The sequence below is a fragment of the Schistocerca americana genome, chromosome 7 (genome assembly GCF_021461395.2).
Source record: "Schistocerca americana isolate TAMUIC-IGC-003095 chromosome 7, iqSchAmer2.1, whole genome shotgun sequence".
NCBI lineage: Eukaryota > Metazoa > Arthropoda > Insecta > Orthoptera > Acrididae > Schistocerca > Schistocerca americana.
In genome coordinates this window covers 329115857-329140281 of record NC_060125.1, presented here as the reverse complement: position 1 = coordinate 329140281, position 24425 = coordinate 329115857, and the positions used below count along the sequence as shown (strand labels likewise).

Below are 24425 nucleotides of genomic sequence, written 5' to 3'. Positions count from 1 at the left end.
AACTCTTCACGCAGTATCGTATCTCCCATTTCATCTTCATCTACATCCTCTTCCATTTCCATAATATTGTCCTCAAGTACATCGCCCTTGTATAGACCCTCTATATACTCCTTCCACCTTTCTGCTTTCCCTTCTTTGCTTACAACTGGGTTTCCATCTGAGCTCTTGATATTCATACAAGTCGTTCTCTTATCTCCAAAGGTCTCTTTAATTTTCCTGTAGGCGGTATCTATCTTACCCCTAGTGAGATAGGCCTCTACATCCTTACATTTGTCCTCTAGCCATCCCTGTTTAGCCATTTTGCACTTCCTGTCGATCTCGTTTTTGAGACGTTTGTATTCCTTTTTGCCTGTTTCACTTACCGCATTTTTATATTTTCTCCTTTCATCAATTAAATTCAATATTTCTTCTGTTACCCAAGGATTTCTACTAGCCCTCGTCTTTTTACCTACTTGATCCTCTGCTGCCTTCACTACTTCATCCCTCAAAGCTACCCATTCTTCTTCTACTGTATTTATTTCCCCTATTCCTGTCAATTGCTCCCTTATGCTCTCCCTGAATCTCTGTACAACTTCTGGTTCTTTCAGTTTATCCAGGTCCCATCTCCTTAAATTCCCACCTTTTTGCAGTTTCTTCAGTTTTAATCTACAGGTCATAACCAATAGATTGTGGTCAGAGTCCACATCTGCCCCTGGAAATGTCTTACAATTTAAAACCTGGTTCCTAAATCTCTGTCTTACCATTATATAATCTATCTGATACCTTTTAGTATCTCCAGGGTTCTTCCATGTATACAACCTTCTTTCATGATTCTTAAACCAAGTGTTAGTTATGATTATGTTGTGCTCTGTGCAAAATTCTACCAGGCGGCTTCCTCTTTCATTTCTGTCCCCCAATCCATATTCACCTACTATGTTTCCTTCTCTCCCTTTTCCTACACTCGAATTCCAGTCACCCATGACTATTAAATTTTCGTCTCCCTTCACAATCTGAATAATTTCTTTTATTTCATCATACATTTCTTCAATTTCTTCGTCATCTGCAGAGCTAGTTGGCATATAAACTTGTACTACTGTAGTAGGTGTGGGCTTCGTATCTATCTTGGCCACAATAATGCGTTCACTATGCTGTTTGTAGTAGCTTACCCGCATTCCTATTTTCCTATTCATTATTAAACCTACTCCTGCATTACCCCTATTTGATTTTGTGTTTATAACCCTGTAGTCACCTGACCAGAAGTCTTGTTCCTCCTGCCACCGAACTTCACTAATTCCCACTATATCTAACTTCAACCTATCCATTTCCCTTTTTAAATTTTCTAACCTACCTGCCCGATTAAGGGATCTGACATTCCACGCTCCGATCCGTAGAACGCCAGTTTTCTTTCTCCTGATAACGACATCCTCTTGAGTAGTCCCCGCCCGGAGATCCGAATGGGGGACTATTTTACCTCCGGAATATTTTACCCAAGAGGACGCCATCATCATGTAATCATACAGTAAAGCTGCATGCCCTCGGGAAAAATTACGGCTGTAGTTTCCCCTTGCTTTCAGCCGTTCGCAGTACCAGCACAGCAAGGCCGTTTTGGTTATTGTTACAAGGCCAGATCAGTCAATCATCCAGACTGTTGCCCTTGCAACTACTGAAAAGGCTGCTGCCCCTCTTCAGGAACCACACGTTTGTCTGGCCTCTCAACAGATACCCCTCCGTTGTGGTTGCACCTACGGTACGGCTATCTGTATCGCTGAGGCACGCAAGCCTCCCCACCATCGGCAAGGTCCATGGTTCATGGGGGGGTGAAGTAACGATACAATAATGAATAGTGATGAAGTTGTCGCTTACACAACTGAACTGAATTCACTGCCTTGCTTTACCAAACACGCCGCCGCACTATTCAACAATGAACATCCACATGCTTGTCATTCTTCCTTAAAACAGAAATTCACCATGACATTGTAATGGTACCAGGCTTTTAGTGAAAAATATAATGAACATCATGAGGGAAGTTACAATATTAAACGGATAATTTACAAACGAAGGTACGCTGCCACGCATCCCAAAGATTCCTGCATACGTGTCATACCAGTTCGAACGCTTCCAGTATCCGATGAAAATGACCATCACAAAACACAGTGTCAATCTTTACAAGTGTGTGGTCTATACTCGTATTTGGAAAATCTCTGATTCTCCCACTAACGCATCGGAAAATCTTTTGATTTATTCCTCTACAAACCAGTTGGAGAAAAAATGGTACTGTGTGTCCAAAATCACTTACGTAAACAAACTTCAATCAGAAATACTTCCTTTCTTTGAGTGGCATTGCAATTCAAGTCTTTTACTAGATAGTTATGTAATGAAATTCACATCAACATTCGTCTGCGAATTAGTCATTGCTGTTCGTAAGGTTTAGACTCCCAGCCTCCACGTCAGAAAATTATGCCCTTGTTGCTAACAACGCCAGTTTTCATTTTTATGAATTACAACGTCAGTAAGGCATCACATCGGCAACAGAATATCAAGAAATCCCAACCTGCGACGAGAAATCAACAAATCGACGCCGGTGAATCCAAACCGATATTTGCGTGTTACAGCCGAGGAAATGTCAAGATAGCCAGATGTTAGGATTCATATTACATCCAAAACAATACATCAGGATTCATCCCATGAGAACAGTAGTGACCCACGACTTTGATGTAATCCAGAACAGAAAGGAGATCCCGTTCGGGAATCCTGATTTAGGTTTTCTGCGGTTTCCCTAAATCGAATCAGGCAAATGCCGGGATGGTTCTTCTGAAAGGGTACGGCCAAATTCCTTCCGTATTCTTCTCAATCCGATGGGACCGATGACCTCGCTATTTGGTCCCCTCCACCATATCAACCAACCAACCAGAAAGAAGATCACTATCGGTCGTAATGTTTTATGTATGTTATTGCCGATCTAGATATCAGCTGACTACCTGCAACGTGTTGATTATAGCAGATCTCCATTAAAATACAGATGACATTACGAAAGATACGACCTTTCTTCTGCCTTGGAAAGATGGCTCTGAGCACTATGCGACTTAACATCTGAGGTCATCAGTCGCCTAGACCTTAGAACTACTTAAACCGAACCTAAGGACACCGCACACATCCATGCCCGAGGCAGGATTCGAACCTGCGACCGTTGCGGTCGCTCGGTTCCAGACTGTAGCGCCTAGAACCGCACGGACATTCCGGCCGGCCCCTGGAAAGCGATACAGCGGTCAACTACTTATATGATTCAAACAAGCCAGAACATGGACCTTGACAATATGGTATGGCTTTCATGTTTCGACACTGATAGCCCAATCATACGTGCAGTCACGTCGAAGAGGTGTACGCAGAGGGAAACCTAACCAGTGTTTTCTCAACGTATTTCAGTAGTTTCAGGGCAGCAGTCTGGATGACCGACAGACCTGGAGTAACAGAATTAGCCATTGTGATATTTATATGCAAGCAGAGATATCAAGTGAAAGTAGTGTTACTGGGTACTCACCGCCACTCTCCGCACGGTGGATTGCGGAGTATCTACGTAGATATAATTGTAGACAAAGTTTTGATATCAAGACGCATGATTGGATATGAAATAAGTCTGAAGATCGGATCACTTTTGGATCTCCCGCTCAGCAGCAAGCACATAGGGTAGACAATGAGCTGTCACCTGTATGCTCTACAGGAGCTGCCACACGCAGCAACCCTGCTGTTGGTTGCACAAGGTGTATCGGCAGCCATGCTTACATACACCCTGTTCACAAACTATGGTGCGCGTCCGTGTGGCACCTCAGACAACCATCTCTCTTGATAACGTACTAGTGTCTCACAGCAGTTGTTGTAGACGGACGGAAATGTTATATGATGGACGGAGCTGATTCTGAAAAAGTTCTCACAGATACGTTGTGCAGCTCTACTATTACGTACCGACGTTAAATGGTAGGTTCCAATGCGATCAGATTTTCAAATTTATTTTGTATCCAAAAGATACATTTCCGGACATGTATCATTACCAGAACTTTAACTACCAAGTCCCCTCAGCAACCCCTAGGGCCTATGTGAGGAATTTTGAAACATGCTGTAGGAAACAACAATGAACTTTGTGTAATGGTTTTGGACAGGTAAATCAAGACCTACATTAGATGACGCATACTTGTCGCAACATTTCTGCGTGAATATAAAAATGCAGTACCTTGTATTTTGCTGATGGTGGAGTTTAAAAAAACCCTCCAAAATAAAATTTATTATATTAGGTTACTAAAACTCTCCATTCCAATACAATCATGCTGAGGATATCGTAGAGAATGTACAACGTTTCATAAAACCAAGAATACACAATAAATATTTACACAGAAAACTAAATACCCCAATATATCTTCCATAAAAACCATGCGATGTAGTCCTCATGGATGGGGAAGAAGTAAGAAGAAACCTCACACTTATTGTCATTGAAAAGGTAATAATTAACAAAACATGTCGACGTCAGTACCACTAGGTGCATGTGATAATTCAAAAAATATTTAAACGTGTGTGAATTCCTAAGGGGCCAAACTGCTTAGGTCATCGGTACCTAGACTTACACACTACTTGAACTAACTTGAACTAACTTATGCTAAGAACAACACACACACCCATGCCCGAGGGAGGACTCTAACCACCGGCGGGAGGGGCCGCGCAGTCCGCGACATGATGTCTGAAACCGCAAGGCCATTCCGCGCGGCCATGTGATAATTCTTAGGCTGTTGAAGCCATACATCCTCATCCGAAAAAATTCATCAGTGCAGTATAACGAGTTGTTCACCAAAAATTCCTGTAGGATTACTCTTACACTGAACATTTTGTACTTAAACATTTTATTACTGTGCGTTCATGAATAATGGATACCTTTCTGAACCAAAGTAAATGACTTCAAATCGTTATAAAGATCATTTTTATTTCTAGTATTGATACCGTGAACTAATATTTTGGTTTGAAAAAGAGGTACAGTTTCAATGACAAATTTCATTGAGGAGTGAATATACTGGGCACCTGTGACAGTATCCGTAGTTCCCTAAACAGGCGTTTGCGGGATGCTCTTGAGCTCACATCACAAAGAACTATCATAACATATTTTTGGAGCTGGTGAACTTTAGCCCGTTCCCCCTCAAGAACAAAAAGTGCCATACTGCATTATAATAAAATTATAAACAGCCGACCAGTTGCAATGGATAAAGAAATTCTTTACTTAGGTTTCAACAAATATAAATTTGTCTTCTTCAGAAGGTAGCAATTTTACATTAGTAAGGACTAATTTACCATCGCCGTCCTCACTAATGTAAAATTGCTACCTTCTGAAGAAGACAAATTTATATTTGTCGAAACCTAGATAAAGAATTTCTTTATCCATTGCAACTGGTCGGCTGTTTATAATTTTATTACATGAAACAGTTGCTGTTGTACAGCTATGTTTGAAATATTGATACTGCATTATCTAAGCACAGTATTCTATAACATATCTCTAACATATCTGTAACATCCTCCTCCCATTTGGGTTAATTATGAAGTTCGAATCCCAAGAATATGATTCTCTCAGCTTCTAAATACACGTAGTGTGTAGCTTAATAAATCTCTCTTTCCTAATGATATCTTTGATTTCGCCAGAGATATAGGATCTGAACCATTTTGAAGCATTCCCTGTTACTCAGTAATATTCTAAATTACTTAAAAGTGTATTGTGATTTACGTAATGAAATAACTTTGACGGAAGCAAAATATACCATCAGCCTATAATTTATTGTCTAAGTAATTAAGTACATTTTCGCCATATGTTTATATGACATTCTCACTATCCGCACCCTTTACTTAGATGATGATGATGTTTGGTTTGTGGGGCCCTCAACTGCGCGATTATCAGCGCCCGTACACATTCGCATCCTTTGCTCAGTCCAATCTCGCCACCTTCATGAATGGTGATGAAATGATGAGGAAAACACAAACACCCAGTCACCTCGAGGCAGGTGCAAATCCATGACCCCACCGGGAATCGAACGCGGGACCTCGTGCTCGGGAAGCAAGAACGCGGCCGCGAGACCACAAGCTGCGGACATTTAGTTTGAAATCCGATTTGTATCTAAAATACATTATTTGTTATTTTATGATTGTCTATGTGACCATCCAGCCACCATACGCTGTTACCATTTTTCGGGGTGCACTCAGCCTCGTGATGCCAATTGAGGAGCTTCTCGACCGAATAGTAGCGGCTCTGGTCAAAGTAAACCATCATAACGACCGGGAGAGCGGTGTGGTGAGCACACGCCCCTCCTATCCGCATCCTCAACCTAAGGATGACACGGCGGTCGGATGGTCTCGATGGGCCACTTGCGGCCTGAAGACGGAGTGCTTTTTTTTAATGATTGTCCATGTGATCGGTCTGCAGCTGCGATGAATCTTCTGAATGATTTTGTGATGGCATAAGCTACCAATCTCTTTATTGCATTACGATTATACATTTTCAGCCTTAGGCAATTGGTCAAAAGTAACGTGCTCCTAAAATAGTACATGCAGTCATGGGAGATAGGACATGCATGGCGCAATTTATCACTAAAACGCGCTCATAAAAGACTTGAAAGTGGCTCCAGAACGAAATTATACAGCTGGTCGGTGTGGCCGAGCGGTTCTAGGCGCTTAAGTCTGGACCCGCGCGACCGCTACGGTCGCAGGTTCGAATCGTGCCTCGGGCATGGATGTGTGTGATGTCCTTAGGTTAGCTAGGTTTAAGTAGTTGTAAGTTCTAGGCGACTGATGACCTCAGAAGTTAAGTCCCATAGTGCTCAGAGCCACTTGAAACATTTTTGAAATTATACACAATTGTTTATGAAATAAAGAGAATGGCAGCTTGAAGGCATCACGAAATCATTCAAAAAAACATTGTCTGTTGTGAGGTGCGTCTCGAGCCATACCGCATGATCTGAACAGAAAATTCGAAGTCTCGCGCAGACACAGGCACGCGCCAGCACCATTACGCCGTTAACATATGCGGAGAATGGAAGAATCGGTACTTCTCACTGCGCGAGGGGGAAGAAAAAAGCGCTGCTCGGAGACAGCCAGCCGTCGCAATCAGGCGGCGAGGGGGCGGCGTCATCTGGCCGAGGGCGCCCTCCACCGCATTCCGGCACGGCGCGCTGGAGCAGCGAGTACCGGCCCATCCGTTCCCCGCCGCTATCCAATTAGGCGCTATTCTCGGAACGACCCGCATCTGCTTCCCCCGCAACGCCGGGGAAGTCCCGAATTCCTGCCGGCGCTCGCCGCCCGCATGCCGCGCCATTTGCTGCTCCTGCAGTTTGTCTTCTCTTCAGACAGTCGGCGCTTTCGCACGCGCCTGAATTCTTTTGTGCGCGCTCGCCTCGCCCTTAAGGCCCTCCCTGCCCGGGGCAAGGAGTTGCCGCTGGTGCGTCCGGCGCGGGGCCGCGGTCCACCCCCGGCAGCCTGCGGGAGCCTCCTTTCATCTTGCGCACACTAATCAAGTTCCCCACATCTCTTTGTGTCTGGCGCGTGTCCTACGGCTGCGCGAGCAGCGACAACGGCGGGACGAGACGAGCTCTTCTGCGGCACCGGGGAAATATTAATTAAATACGGGGTGGTGTGGGGAGGAGACACTGCGGCAGAGCGGAGTGCGTCGGGTGACGCGAGGGCCGTTTCCATTCAGGAGCACCGCCAGAGAAAATTCGTGTGTCTCGGGGCGTGCGTTACTGTTACCACCGTGCGAAGTCTGGCAGTCTTAAAAATTCACACTGTGGGGAACGGTAAGCCAGTGAGAAAGTTGGTGCATAACGTTCAGGCTCTCTGACCTAAGTTTAATATGCTGTCCTCAAAAAGATCAAGGCAACTCCTTCAGGGTTCGTTTGGAACAGGAACTTCCGGTTCCCTTCTCCTACACTGTCCAAAACGGACTGGAACACCAAATCTAATATCGTCGTCAACGACACGCGAAAATTAAATCTTCGATTGTTTTCAATCCTTTTAACGTAATTGAACTGCTTGTATCATCTTTGATATTATTAGATTTGGAGAATGACTGCGAAAAGGAAGGTTCAGACAAGGATCCAGGTTGGGGTGGGGGGGGGGGGGGGTCAGCAGTTACTGGTTCTATGCGGTTCACCATGAACTCCTTTGCTGTGTCAACGGCTTCACCTCGCAGTAGCACTTGAACCTTGCATGAGTCTTACATCTTCAGTTCTTACCGCCCTTTAAATGGGCAACACCTGCCTATTATTTTAATAATGGAAATAGACTATGTAATAAACGATCTGAGTGGTTCCATCTGACGTTGTCGTTGCAGCGTACATGCAGCATGATGCAGCTCCAAAATATATATATATATATATATATATATATATATATATATATATATATATATATACTGTCATGTGGGCAAGGGATTAGAGTGGCATGCATTCAAACAGGACCAAAGTTCTGTTATTCTTTTCTTGACTGCTGGCTGCTCAAGGACGAGCAACACGACACATTAATTACAGAATGAAGAATGCGTATGGAGCAGCATGTCTTTCGAACGCCACCATTGTGGAATGGTCAACTGTGGTCCTGAAAAGGACCAAGATGATGATTCTGGTGTGAAACGATCAGCCACCAGAGAAACCTGACGCCCAGGGTACGACCGATTCCAAGTCTCATCTTGGTCGGAAATCATTGCAATCTTCGTTGAGGCTCCTTTTTCACTGCAAGAACACCAAAATGAAAATCTCCGCTCGAAGCAACCTAATTCGCAAACTAGCGGGGACACAGTGGGGATCACATCCACAAACTATTCGCTGTTCTGCAATGGCACTGTGCTTTTTTACTGCTGAATATGCTTCTCCAATCTGGTAAAGGCTATTTCATGCCAGACCAATAGACATTGCTCTCAACGAAACCTGCAGGTTGATCACAGGCTGCTTAAGTCCTACCCCAACTGATAAACTCTACTGTCTGGCTGGAATAGCGCCATCATGGGTACCCAGAACAGCGGCTGCCAACAAGGAGAGACTGAAAGTGGAACAGGACAGTGGCCATCCACTGCACGGGCATAATCCACCACAGCAATGGCTGAGATCGTGAAAGAGCTTCCTGAGAACATCCGAGAAGCTCACCATTTCACCAGAGAAGGCAAGGCTGGAGTTATGGAAGAAGTCGACACCTCGCCTGCAGACGCCAGAAGCTGAAGAACTACCACCTGGACACAAAGAGAGCTGGCTGGTGTGGAAATCTTTAAACATATCTTCTGGTAAAACTTGCTGGATGTAAGGTCGTGGTCCATGAAACTCTTCAGCTCCTAACGTTTCGTCCAGTGCTTCGCTGGACATCTTCAGAGGGGTGTTTCTCCTCCGGTGAGTCTCACCGGAGGAGAAACACCCCTCTGAAGATGTCCAGCGAAGCACTGGACGAAACGTTAGGAGCTGAAGAGTTTCATGGACCACGACCTTACATCCCGCAAGTTTTACCAGAAGATATGTCATCCGGTCGTGAAAGCCTTCATACTATAATCTTTAAACAGATTACGATCAGGAGTTGGACGATCCAGAGACTACCTGAGGAGATTGGGCTTTATAACAGAAGATATATATATATATATATATATATATATATATATATATATATATATATATATTGATGTGTATGGCTACTGTAAAGTTGTATGTTTCTGACTCGAGAATAAAAATTGTGGAATGGTGCGCCAAGTTCAATTGCTGATCACGATTTGACACAAGACGCCAGCCGACATAGGAGTTACGCAAAAGTTACACCACCTCAAGTGCGAGATACTCCAGCTCTCGCCTTATAGTCCTGATCTCTCCCCATGCAATTATCACGCCTTCGATCACTTAAAAAAGGACTTGAAGGATCAGTGATCCCCCTCCGGCGAGGATGTGCATCACGCAGTTATAACCTTCTTCACACAGGAAGATATGTGGTCTTATCCAAGGGGTACCTTCAACATGATGCGTCGTGAGACGATTGCCTCGAAGCCCACGGCGACTTTGCCTGATCAGCATACCGGTTCTGGACTGTACAGCTTTCAAAATTTTTTATCACTCCCTATGCATGTATTATAATATAACGCCAATAATTGGTTTATATCGGTGACTGACACATTACTTTATTAGAAATTCAGAGAAATACATCATTTGAAAGGCATGCTTCCAAAAGTAAGAAGAGATACATTATTCATCAAATCAGTTTAAGGTCTGTAATAGAAATAAAGTGTAACGACCTTAGCAACGTTGTATTTTGCAAAATGTGAGATCATAGCATCGACTGTTGTCGGTATTCCACTAAGGTCTAAGGCTTTGAATATACGTCTGATGACTCTGGTTATGCGAGCATGTATGCTGTTTCTTCCAGTAGTTTCTGCCCTCGTTCCAGATGTATTTTTTGTCCTATTGGAAGGTCTTCCGCCTCTAAGCTGTTTATGGCTTGTCGGTTCTGTCAGTGGATTCAAGCACTGTTGTTTGCTGCAACCTGGAATGGGAGTATGAATAGTTTCATGCAACAAATCCGAAATGGCTGTATAACATTAGATTGTGACTTTGCTTTAATAATCTGGAATCAGAGGGTATGAAAGCGCTGCGTGCCTGCAGGGGCCTAGTACTACTTCACAGGTTGTCTCTGAGTTGGCACACTTTTATAATTCTTAGTAAAGATGGGCAGCTGTCATCCCGAGTTTTACCAAAAGCTTTATTCACGCATGTGTCATGACCCCACCCCCCACTCCCCACCACACACGATCATTATCCCACAGGAGAGCACAAAACAGAAACACTGAAAAAGCGTAAGTACCGTTTGCTGCTTTGGATAGTGTTCGCATCTCGTCTTATAGTACTGAACGGTTCCTAATGGTTCCAAACTGTACATGAGAGCATAATTTTTGGCTTCACTGCAAGGGCGTGCGATCACTCTCAATGGGTATGCAGTCCCACATGTCCTTAGAGAAGGGTCTAAGTGTCCGTGGGTGTCAGCAGAATCAAATGTTGCTAAGAACGTTGACCTCCTGCTCTTCTAATAGCTAACCGTCATATTTGACCCCGAAATGTGTGGGGAATCAACGGTCCAATGAAAGGATTGCCTCATTGACGAACTTCATGCCACACTTTGGAGCCTTTTCGTGTAGATTCCGACCAGTTGTGTGTCTGAAAGGCTTCCCTCGGGCAACTGTATGAAAATCGAGTGTACTGAATGATGGACGTGATCTCCATCGTCTAATATGAGTGTTGCATCTGAAAAACTTATGTATTTTACGTAGCATCCTCTTAATGTGAGCATGTGTGCAAAATGTGAATACATACCAGCACTTCGATACATACCAGGATTTTCGCTATGCCACCCTTAGTTATATATTACGTGATGCAATACACATACACATATGTGACGTCATACACGTAAGATTTTCAGACACAGTTTTTAGATCTTTTATCCCACAGTTTATTTTGGTATCTGAGGGGCCTTCCTTGAAACTGTAAATCTGATCTTGCCACAAGCTGGAATGACCTGCTGAATCACATGATATTAACCCCACAGAGAATGTCTGGGATTACTTCGAACAGTGGGTGGTTATTAACAGTTCACATATCGATAGTTTGGTAAGCCTTTGGGACCTAATTATAAATGAGAGACTTCAACAGGATGTGGCGCACCAGACTAAGGCCATTATCAAGAATAGACCTTTAACTGTTGTGAACAAGTTAACTCGTGATGCTCCACCATTTACAACGTGCTGAGGAAGTTGACAGAAAGACAATCGGCCACGGGATTTTCCTGAAGCGCTGTTGATGTGGTTCTACGTTCCGCCTCGCCGACATCTCACTGCTGTGGACGAGTTACTTCCATATCTCAGTGAATTTAAATGTCTTCAGTATTTATTGTACGACTAACATACCTGTTTGCGTGCTGCCATTTTCAGAAAACGGTGATTCGATATCTTGAACCATTTCTGAAATTTGAGGATTTGTATAATCACATGGTTCCCGATGTGCAAGGCCAGGAATGGGCGGGTTGCGCGCACCTGTCTACCGGATAGAAAGACCAATAACTTGAGAACGAAATGAGATATCGTTCTGCTCTCACTTTTGTTCTAGATCTTATCTTCATTTCATACACAGCAATATACATTGCGGAGCCAAAGGAACTGGTGCACCTGCCTAATGTCGTGTAGGGGCCCTGAGAACACGCAAAACTGCTGCAACACAAAATGCCATGGACTTGACTAATGACTAAGGTAGTGCTGGAAGGGACTAATACCATGAATCCTGCAGAGCTGTCCATAAATCCGTAAGGGTACGAATGGCTGCAGAACTCTTATGAACAGTACGTTGCAAGGCATCCCAGATATGCTCAATAATGTGCATGTCTGGCGAGTTTGGTGGATAGAGGAGGTGTTTAAACTCAGAAGAGTGTTCCTGGAGCTTGTCTGTTAGAATTATGGACGTGTGGTGTGTCGTATTGTCCTGCTGGAATTGCCCAAGTCCGTCGGAATGCACTATGGACATGTAGGGATTCAAGTGATCAGACAGGATTCTTACGTACGTGTCACCTGTCAGAGTCGTATCTGTACGTATCAGGAGTCCCATATCGATCGAACCTCACACGCTCCACACAATTACAGACCCTCCACCAGCTTGAACAGTCTCCTGCTGACATTCATGGTTCATGGACTCATGACGTTGTCTCTATACCCGTACACATCCACCCGCTTGATACAATTTGAAACGAGACTCATCCGACCAGGCAAAATGTTTCCAGTCATCAGTAGTCCAGTTTCGGCGATGATGAGTCCAGGCGAGACGTAAAGTTTTGCGTCGTGCAGTCATCAAGGGTGCACGAGTGGGCCTTCGGATTCAAAAACCCATATCGATGATGTTTCATTGAATGTTTCGAACGCTGACACTTGTTGATAGCACAGCATTGAAATTTGTAGCAATTTGTAGAATTTTTACGCTTCTGTTACGTTGAACGATTCTCCTCACTGCCGGCCGTTGTGACCGAGCGGTGCTAGGCGCTTCAGTCTTGAACCATGCTGTTACTACGGTCGCAGGTTCCAGCCCCGGGAATGGATGTAAGTGATGTCCTCAGTTTAGTTAGGTTTAAGTAGGTCTAAGTCTAGGGACTGATGACATCAGATGTTAAGTCCCGTAGAGCCTAGAGCCAATTGAAGCATTTTTTCTCTTCACTCGTCGTTGGTCCCGTTCTTGCAGGATCTTTTCCCGGCCGCGTCGTTGTCGGAGATTTGAGGTTGTACGGGATTCCTGATACTCACGGTACACTCGTGAGATGGCCGTACGAGAAAATCCCCACTTCATCACTACCTTGGAAATGCTGCGTCCTGTCGCTCGCGTGCCGACTCTAACACAAAGTTCAAACTCACTTACATCTTGATAAGCTGCCATTGTAGCAGCAGTAGCCGATATAACAATTGTGCCAGATACTTGCTGTCTTATACAGGCGTTCCCGACCGCAGCGCCGTATTCTGCCTGTTTTTATATCTCTGCATTTGAATATGCATGCCTATACCAGTTTCTTTACTGCTTCAGTGTATGAGTTAAAATGAGCCATAAGCAAAATTTACACAGTGTGTTTTTACCTCAGCAATCTCTTTAAACTTTTGTGTAATATTTTCCTTGATTTGATGCAGAGCAGTAAGGGTAATGAGTACCGAAAGGAATTTACATTGATCGAGGGAAGATATAAGATCATAATAATTGCAAAAATTTGACTTTTTCACGTAACAGTTCCTTAAAATCGCTTGATAAGTATTTTATAGCAGCCGCAATTGTGTCTCTCAGTGCAGATAACAGCATAACAATGACGTGCTCACCAGGGAAAGGGCTAGAGTCTGTATTAGCGTCATGTCTCCTGTGGTTCCTTAATTCTTTGACACATGTGCTGATGTGGAGTTGTGAAACATGGAATGTGTTGGATAATGTGGGACGATTATTCCCTGGCTTTCTAGGTGAAATTGTTATATCCTTGCATCAAATATTGTCTGCGTTGCTACTGTCAGTTTTCCGTTCATTGGGTCACATGTCAAAAGTGGAACAGTGTCACAAATTTCCGACGCTCCGTTGCAGAGCCCTTTGCTAAGCACTCTGATTCGTTTCCAGGAAGCGGCACCGGCTAGGCAGCCGCCAGAGAGGCCCAAGACGAGCCAGCGGGCCGGCGCGAGCGACAAGTGGCGGCGGCGCGCGCCCAGCCGCAACCGCACGCTGGTGCTGCGGCCTGGCTCCGCGCCGCGGCCCGGACCTGCCGGCGAGGCGGAAGGCGTCGCAGCGGCGGCGGCAGCGACTGGGGCGGCGGCGGCGACGGCCGCTAGCAGGCCGCTCTGGCTGCACCACGTGGGGCAGAACTCCGGCACCGCCGTCTTCCACCAGGCAAGTGTCTCCACTGTATGCCCGTCTGCCAGTCACGTGCGAGGGCTAGTTTTTGTTTTTCCAAGGTCCGATCGGTGGCAAAATTAAAACCACAGTGAAAATCCGGTGACTCTTTGCGCAGATGTAGTGTGCAGTGTCTCTAGCGCGTCCGTCTATGGCGTAACATTGCGCTTTTCAGTTCCGACCGTATACTGAGCAGGTAAAGATGCCTAGAAAAATATTCTTCCTCCAAGTGTGAAGTGCCTGCTCTCATTCAGTTTCTTCGCGCTGAGAGGATGAGCCTCATTTCATGTAGCCCACATAACGTAAATAACATGTGTGACGGCACAGTGAGGCAATGTTGCAGGAACTTCGAAATAGCACGTACAGACGGTTACGATGCTGGCGGTCGGGGGAAGGAAGCGACTGTCGACCGACGATCTTGGTCAGCGAGTGGATCAGGCAACTGGAGAAAGCCGTCTACCAAGGGCAACTAGGGGCGAGCGATGAGGAAAGTCGTCGTCAGCCACTGTCATTCTTCATGAAAATGCTAGGTCGCACTCTGCAGCTGCAACCAAGGCCTTCCTGCAGACTTTCCAGTGGGAGGTGTTTAATCACGTTCCATTCAGCCCCGACTTGGCTCTCTTTGACTTTCACCTCTTTGCTCACATGAACTGCTGGCTGTACGGACAGCATTTTGGCACAGACAACGACCTGCAGACGAGCGCAGATAATTGGTGGAATGCAGAAGTGACTGCCTTCTATGATTAAAACACTGAAAAGTAAGTACAACGCCACGACAGATGTCTAGCTCTGACCGGCAACTAAGTAGAGAAGTAGCTGCAAGATGTAGCGAAACATGGCATGTAAACTGTGATTTCAATTACGCAACCGATCGGATCTTGAGAAAAGAAATACTTTGCCAGTATTTCATCCGACAAGTGACCTCATCACTGCTCCATGTCGATAGGATGGAATTGAACTATGGGAGAGGGTAATACGTCTCCACAAACTGCTTATCATGCGTAGTTTCTGGGTATATATTTAAAGGTCGTGTACACTCACGACCATGCTATATAAAAGCGTTCATGGCGCGTAATTTCAAATTTTTTCTCCTTGCAAGGAAAGTCTACCTCCTTCGGTTATTCAGTTGAAAAAGACCAACGCCATAAACTAGCTATTAGCTCTAAATAGCTCTAATAGATACTTTAAAATTACAGCCTGTTAGGAACGATGTAGTTCCACATCACTGCTGTCAGATAACTGCCTAAATATGGCTGTTATGTATAGACTGCACTGTGGCCTATAGGAGTCGAAGGACTTGACATGGAAGTAACAGAGAGTGGTGACGTGGTGAGAAAAAAAGAAATTTTCGATAACAGCTTGACTACGAGAAGTGCTGAGACACATTTTGAAGCTTCAATAAATCGGTTTCGCAATGGAGGAGACTATGAGTGGCAAAAAATGTAGAGCGAATCCAAGGCATTAATACATTGAACAGATTCAAAAGGTTGCAGTCTGCACTAGTCAAGCAGAGATGAAGACGCTTCACAGGGTATAGTCTACGTGAGAGCTTCAATAAATCAGTCTCCAGACAGACGACCACATCACAAGCTTCATAAAACAATTCTCCAGACTGAGAGACATCATCACAAGCATCGAACAGCTCTGTATATGTATCTCTTCGTGTTAGTGACGCTAGATACTAGAATTTCATGTCTTAATAATATTGCTCCCCGAAGAAGCTGCACAGCATGGTTACAGGTTTTACTACAGTTGACACGTATGCTGCCCTTCTCGTTACTCAAAGGGTTCTCGATTGTTGTACAGTATTAAAGGTGTATCCTTCCAGATGGGTGGCACATTGTTTTTGGCAGTCCGGCAGTAATTTACAATGAATATTCTGCGCTCTCGTGATTTAAGCTGATTATCAACCTATCCTCCAGACATGTTTGAATAATTGTATGTGCTTGTGATAATTATTACAAAAAATCTTGGAAACTATAATGATCAATGTGTAGGTGGAAAATTCACAACTTCAAGTCACGTTTCTCCACCTAACCTCACAGGTGCAACTTTGGTGATACGAAGTGAACGGTAACTGAGGTTGTGTCCGTCCGACCTGTAACGTCATACTGGTGTTGGGTACAAATTTACACTATCATACTAATCTACTTTCAGGATTCTTAGACACCCACTGACATGCAGTCTTATAAGGCTGGTGCTCTTAGCACAACGTCTCTCGCAGTATCTTTAATAGAAAATTTGGTATTATGCACTTCCATAGCTTTACCATCGCCTTATATTGTACCAAAGGAAAGTTGCAGTAAGTTAGTATACAGTATTAATGGATAAGCAAATATTATTAAACTAATTTACAGGTACACGCTCGGACAGTCATTCGTGTTAAACTGACGCTACGGGACTGGGAGGTACGCCGGACACGGATCAAATCCGACCGTCTGATGAACGACGAAGGCTGGGGTGCTGGCCGGCCTAGGTGACTTTTAGGTGGTTTTCTCCGTCCCACTAGCTGAATACCGAGCTTGTAGTCATGTCCCAATTAACGATTCGCAAACATTTAGAAATATTTCGCTCGCTTCAGGCAAATAATGCTGCACGCAGACAATTGGTGTAAACATATTTTGTCCCAGGGAATAACGGGATGGCGACACGAAGGTCACCTGACGACCCATTGAAATTAACGAAGTCAAGTTCGTTCATAGCTTCGATATTGTTTCAAAAATGACGACAAAAAAGAATTGATTGTGATAGTACCGTTACCAACACTTGCTAAGGGCACAGACGTTTGTACGGATGTTAACAAGTCACTGACTGAAAAATAGATTTAAGCAAAGTTGTTTGTACAGCGAATGGTAGTGCTACCCAATATGGTGCGCAGTTTGTTTTCCTTTTTTTTGTTTACTTCATTCCAAGCGCATATTGGACAGTCTATTATTCATTTCATCATTAAACAAGAAGATTTGTGTGCAATGGAAGATTTGATTCTCCTTGATAATATAACAGTGTTATTAGTCACAAAAGTAGTAAACCTTACATCGTCGTAAGCTTCTAATAAAATAGAAAGATCGAAACGTTATTAAAGTTAACTCGGCGTACAACGGCTTACTGACATGCAACAACATTCGTTGTTTGAGTAGGAGCAACGTACATCAAACCTATGTGGATTGTTTGCAAGAAATCAGGCTGTTTTTAAAATATGAGTGCAAAATAATGTAATACTCATAGTTAACTGATGTGCAATACTCATAGTTAACTGATGTTACTTGGCTTACAAGATTGATGTTCTCTGCGGACATGTGCCAGCATTTCATTTCAATGATTTACACACTCTGAATTAAAGCATTAACCCAAATGAAACAATTATTGTTATGATAGCCCACTTTAATAACGATATTGTATCTTAAAACTACAAATATTTCTCAAATTTGGGAAATTACCAATGTTTGATTTTACACGAAAATCCAGACTAGGTAAGAATCACTGAGGAATTTTCTTAACTAACATACTCTTAAACGGAAGAATTTTCGTTGATATTTTCTCAGTTTTAAGTGTTGTTGGAGCTACTAAACTTTTGATGCATGCAGATGCAGTTTCACTGCAGAAACTGAACTTGGTATAAATTATTGGCTGAAAACGTAAGAAATTGAAATACTAGTGTCTGATTTCAAATATGTTTCAAAATGGACTCCAAAATTTATCGAAACAAAAAAAAAAGAAAAAAGAAAAAGGGTTAGATGTAACAAAGTTAGAAGACTATCTGGGAATGTGAGCACAAAATGCTCACATTAAAAATGTAGAAAAGTAGAATTTAATGCAGGCACATATAGTTGTCCAAAGATGCTGACGTTGCTATCTTGACAATATTTTCATCTACCTGTGCCTGTGAGTCATTATTTTCGGAAATGACTAACAATAAAGGTTCCCTAAGGAATCGTGTGTCAGCTGACTCAAGTTTAGCTTTCATTCTGCTAAAAGTTACAAAGTAAGCACCTAATATAAATTATTTGGCATTGAATGTACAAATCAGAAATAACATATGTTATTCTTTCATTTAGGTAAATTAAATATGTTTATTTTATGAGCGCCGTTTGAACGATCTATTTCTGAATGGAAACAAACAGTTGTAATATGGGCGTATTTAGTTTCTTTTTTCGTTGATAAGTCGATACCAGACTTTTGTGAAATATCATATCTTATAATAAGCATCCGTTCATAATGTATCACATGACTAAACACATACAAGATAGGCCAGATAAATAGAGCAATATGCGGTATCAAAATTTAGCTGTACGATTAGTTTGATGGCACGCCATGGCCATATTAAACATTTCTTTGTAGAAATGTATATGTATGAATTAAATGTATATGTATGAAGGCTCGCAATCCCAGAACTAGATGAAACACTCAGATCGCAGTGAGGAAACTAAATTAAACTTCACGGATTGAGAGGACATGGATTTTATTTCTGTGATTACAAAACAGAGTCAAAACTACAAATAAGTTGGCACTATTATCCCACTCATCAGTATGACGGCCGGCCGGAGTGGCCGAGCAGCTCTATGCGCTACAGTCTGGAACCGCGTGACCGCTACGGTCACAGATTCGAATCCTGCCTCGGGAATGGATGTGTGTGATGTCCTTTGGTTAGTTAGGTTTAAGTAGTTCTAAGTTCTAGAGGACTGATGACCTCAGAAGTTAAGTCCCATTGTGCTCAGAGCCATTTGAACCATTCTAACCATTTGAACCATCAGTATGACATTGCATCCCCTCTCACATGGATGCATTCACTTTTACGGTCAGCATGTGTGCCATGAAGCCGATGTATCATCTCCTGAGGCAAGCAGGCCCACAGCGGTTGTAACTGGTGACCGGTCCTTCATGTCCCGTATACCGGCACTGGGACAGAGTACAAATCCGAGATGGTCACACACATGTTCTATTCCGGCCAGATATCGCGATCTTCCTGGCCGTAGGAGTACCACAGCGTCACGCAGAGAGTTCATGGAAACACGTGCCTCGTATGGACGAGTATTGTTCTATTGAGAAATGACGCCACGATACTTTCGCTTGAGCGATAACACAGGAGGGTGCAGGATGTCCGTAACAAGCCATTATGCCATCCGTGTTCCCACAGTCAATACCAACAGTTACCTTGAATACCAGACGGGTCCCTACGTCATCAAACAAAGAGTAACACCACTAAATCTCCTAATATCGTTGAAAGAATGATGCGGGATGGCGAAGCACAGTGCAGGGAGTCCATTCCTTGTTGTTGGATAGCAGGCAAAGATATGAGGGATACGATGTGCTTGGTGCGCAATACGGCGATTCCCCCTTGTGATGGACAGACGTGGTCGCCGGAAAACTAACGACGTGTACGCTTGCCCTCACTTTTCCATACTGTCCAGCAGTGGATCGCTGTTACATCCGAATGCCCAAAAGATCTGGATAACGCAAGATTAAGTGAGCCTGCCAAATGGAGTCTCACAACGACGCCCCTTGCAAACTATGTACCTGGTGCTAATAACGCTATCTCACATGTTTTCTCCACGCAACATATGACGCCTCTTACATACCCTACCAGGTCTGGTAACAACACGAAACACAAAAAATACTTACGCAGACTATTGGCCGTTTTGTGTGTCACAAAATTGCATCTCCAAACATTTTAGTCCTCGACGATTATGTCGGCGAGTAATTACGATTACAGTGGCATATGGCCATATGTTCTTTGTGTTCCACTTTTTTTTATTTCTGACGCATTGTATTTACATTTAATGAACATGAATGTTGACTACTATGATTTATGCAGTGTTCCGAACATTTTCTCTTCTTTGTGAGAATTATTGCGCAGGAACCTACTCCGGACTGCAGTATTTATACATCACTACGTTGAGTCCTTTTGATCCTTAACCGTTTGGCTTTTATTTGCCGATGTCAAACATTCAAGTCTATATGCTTCAGCTTCCATCTGAACTTCACAAAGGGTTTTAATCATTTTCTTCAAGTACATATCTGCCAACGCTGCATCGATTAATCTCTTCGCACTGCCGTGTATCATTGTTAATTCTTAACGAATGTTGCCAGGAAAGCAGGCATACAAAGAGCAACGGAAAAAAATACGTCAAAATTAACCAGAATTGAGCGAGCCGCTCGAGACCACGATCCCTCTAAGGAAAATACTCATAAACTCATAAAACTGTCTCTGAATTTTCTCCGAAATTTTGTCGCTCAGGTCTAGCTTGTAAAATGTCAAAGGCTCTCTCAAGATTGAAATAGTTGTTAAAACAAATTAACTAAAGAATCTCGATTATTTTATGGGTCAACGGCAATCAGATACTGGTTGAAATAATATATGTCTCCGTTCACTGTATAACATTATGCTATATCTTTATTTGCTGTGTGGCAAATTCATCTTCATGGTCATTAGTAAGTCATGAATTGACAACGCTGACTAGAACACGCCTCGGCATTCTTGAAAAAATTTTACTCTTTAACTTCATGTTGTGTCAACAAACAGTAAAAATACGGCCACTTACATGCAAACGCTTGATAATGAAAATGAGGTGACACTGGTCAACCTCCAAAAATAAAAATGTTAGTGTCCGTTTGTACAAAATCTCCATTCTCTGAAAGTTCTTCACCGATTGCTTTGAGCTGTTTACACTGCTTTGAATACGTGTGTGTTTTATGTACCTACTAGAGCGCCACACATAATATATAAATGTATATGGTGTAATTAAAGGGGAAGAGAAATCAATAACAATGTAAATGTTCGTTTGTGAAAAACCTTAAATCTGCTTCAGTTCTTCGTTGAGTGCTTTAGAATTTTACACAATGCTGGACTCGAATATGCGCATGTTTTTCTAGTTTTAAAGTATATATTGTATATAAATAAATCCGTAACACACAGACGGGAAAAATTATTGCCAATAATTTCGAAAAGATCTTGAGCGATTTTCCTTCTCACATTGTTACACAATACTCCAATGAACATTGAGACGGATATATATATATATATATATATATATATATATATATATATATATATATATATATATATATATATGCCAACGGCCTGGCCGCAGTGCTAAAATTGGTTCCCGTCAGATCACCAAAGTTAGCACTGTTGGACTTGGCTAGCACTTGGATTGGGTTACCGTACGGGTCTGCCGAATGCTGTTGGCAAGCTGGGTGCAGTAGGACTTCGACATGCCCACCAATCCACACCAGGTGACGCCTAAGGGTTGAGGGTGACATGCCGGCCAGTCGGTACCGTTTGGCCTTCGAGGCCTGTTCGGATGGTGTTTGTTTTGTGTTGTTGACAAGCAGGACAGTCCCAGTAAATGGCTTATCGACTTATGATTAGACTACAGAATCTGGATAGGCAAAAATAATGAACAAGACTGAAGGTCAGAGAGAGGGGGGAAGGGGGGAAGAGGACATGGACAAAGGGTGAGAGAAAATGGAGACAGAATGGTGGAAAAACGAATGGACAGAAAGATGGGGCAGGAGGAGATGGGGAAAGAGGGAGAGGAGAATATGGACAAAGAAAAGGAGAAGAGCTGATGGACAAAAAATGTTCAAATGTGTGTGAAATCTTATGGGACTAAACTGCTAAGGTCATCAGTCCCTAAGCTTACACACTACTTACCCTAAACTATCCTAAGAACAAACACACAGACACATGTCCGAGGGAGGACTCGAACCTCCGCCGGGACTAGCCGCACAGTCCATGACTGCTGCGCCTAAGACCGCTCGGCTAATCCCACGTGGCAGCTGATGGACATATAGAGAGCGGACGAGAAAGAAATGACAAAGTTAGGAAGAGGTGAAGGTAGACGGAGACAGGGGAGGAGTTGCTGATTGTCATATATATCCATTTCAAAACCTTAAAGATGGGTGCGAAACAGCTACTGTGTAAATCTGGAGTGGTTGAAAGATCAGCCAACCAGTTGCTAACAAAGGTTTATTAGTTCTTTACCTAGTATGTGATGTAACAAGGCCCATTCCTTCTGAAGAAGATATTTTTATAAATATGGAAACCTAGGTCAATGGCTACTAAATCTTTGTTTGCAACTGGTTGGCTGATTTTGCAACCTTTTCATATATCTGTTTCCCTGCGAGTGCTTTCTGTTTTCTTGCGTTTCGTTTAACCAGACTGAGCCACAGGAAGGTGTTGCCGGGAATGGCTAGCAGCAAATAAAAGTATTACACAAAGTTGCAGCCTTAGTTGTAACATGTCTTCATTTAGGGAATTTGAGGTCTGCCTGCTTTTCCCTTACGACGTCCGTGTGTCCTCAGGGCTACCACTACAGCTACTGGTCGGAGGAGCACTTCCCGCCGCTGTCGCTGCCTACGGAGGAGGACTTCTCGACGGAGCTGACCACGGGATGACGCGGCCGGCCGCCGCCGCGCCGCCACCTGCTGTGACGTGGCGCCGCCACACGAGGACCACACTCTGCGACTGAGCCGCCGACGGCACCCCCGCCCCCACCCCTCACCCCTGGACCTCCTCTCTGCCCGCCCCGCCTCTATAGCTCTAGTTTTGGGTGTGTATTCTCACCACTTCAATAACCGAGGAGTGACTCCCTTCTTCTACCCTAAGATACGTAGCGAAACAATCTACGATACATTATTTATGTACACACATATTTAACAAACTCCTGTTCTACTTTTCCATAAATAAACACCTTCGTACATTGTGAGCTTAAAATTCTCCTTGTATACAACTTGTAACTTTTGGTGAAAATGGGGAGAAGTTGTGATACGAATACAAATGGTACAGGCGACTGAAGACATGGTCCAATTGATGGGAGCGAAGGAATATGCCGAATGAATAACGATACTGTCGTATGTGAATGTGTGAGGAACCGAGTACAGTTTTCAGTACCTGTGAAGTTTGGACGTAGCGAAAAACTGTCGCTGTGAGACAACTCCACATCCTAAACATAAGAATTAATTGTTTGTGCCTCCTTATGATTCTACTAACGTATAGAAGAGGCATGCTCTTTCGCTCCTTACATACCCATTTTGTGAAGCGCTTTTTACCCAGACAGGCACCAATTATCTGTTTCTAGAAGGAGATCTGTTGTCCTAATGGCATACTTTTAATTATTTTACTTGAAAGCGTAACGTTTCTGTAATAATATAATCACTAGTTTAAATTTGTAACCGCATTTTTTAGCACGACACCCTTTTTTAGTTTGGTGTACGAGTGTTGGTTACCAAGCACAAGTTTCTCTTCTGCCTCTTAATTTGCACTAAATTCATTCATTAATTTAGCAAATGGCGAAGAAAATTTCCTCCACGTATTGTACAGATATATTAATTAGTTAACGCTCGGTGAGGAAAATTTTTGTATTAAGCGACTATTTTATCCTACTAAATGAATATCATTATTACAGTTTAAGACTATAGTGAACAATTTCCTTATCGGTTTCAATTTTGCTAAATTTAAAATAAAAGTACGCGTTTTTAAGAAAATGAGATGGGGCTGAGAAACGTGGGGCATCTAAGTTAATGCAGCGACGCATTGTAAGATCAAAATCATGTCTGATTCGAAATGAAGGCCAAAGGAAAATAGCATGCCGTCTTGTTTCATAGCAGTCGTTATTATTCAGAATCCCATAGATGTTCCTAAATAATGTGAAATTATTACAAGTAAAATTGCTTTTATAACTTAACCCTTCAGATTATCTTATTGAACACAATGCTTCGTTTATTTGTAAATGACCAGCATTCGAAAATGCACTGTTTGTATTTCATGAAATGCTATGTTTACACAGACAGGAAGCTGACAATAAAGTGTATATTCAGAAAACAAAATGTATTTTATTTGTATGACGTCTCCCTCCCCCTCCCTCCCCCTCCCCCCCCAAAAAAAAGACACACGCAACACTTCCACTGTGTAAACGTAATTTGAGTAATATGACAGGAAATGCATGGACAACAGTGCTCGACATGTAGGACCTCGCCTACCATGAAACTAACTATGTGGTAAGTTGAAAAGGG

At 43.2% G+C, this 24425-nt stretch overlaps 1 protein-coding gene across 1 annotated transcript in view; it reads left to right on the top strand.

The window, feature by feature from the left end:
- The window catches only part of LOC124622915 (protein O-mannosyl-transferase TMTC1-like), a 675090-nt gene extending 652282 nt beyond the window's left edge, over nucleotides 1-22808 (top strand). The window contains exons 17-18 of the mRNA XM_047148705.1: nucleotides 14142-14408; nucleotides 22716-22808. Of these exons, the coding sequence (XP_047004661.1) occupies nucleotides 14142-14408; nucleotides 22716-22808 (360 nt within the window). The remainder of the gene's footprint in view (nucleotides 1-14141; nucleotides 14409-22715) is intronic.
- The last annotated feature ends 1617 nt before the right edge of the window (nucleotides 22809-24425 follow it).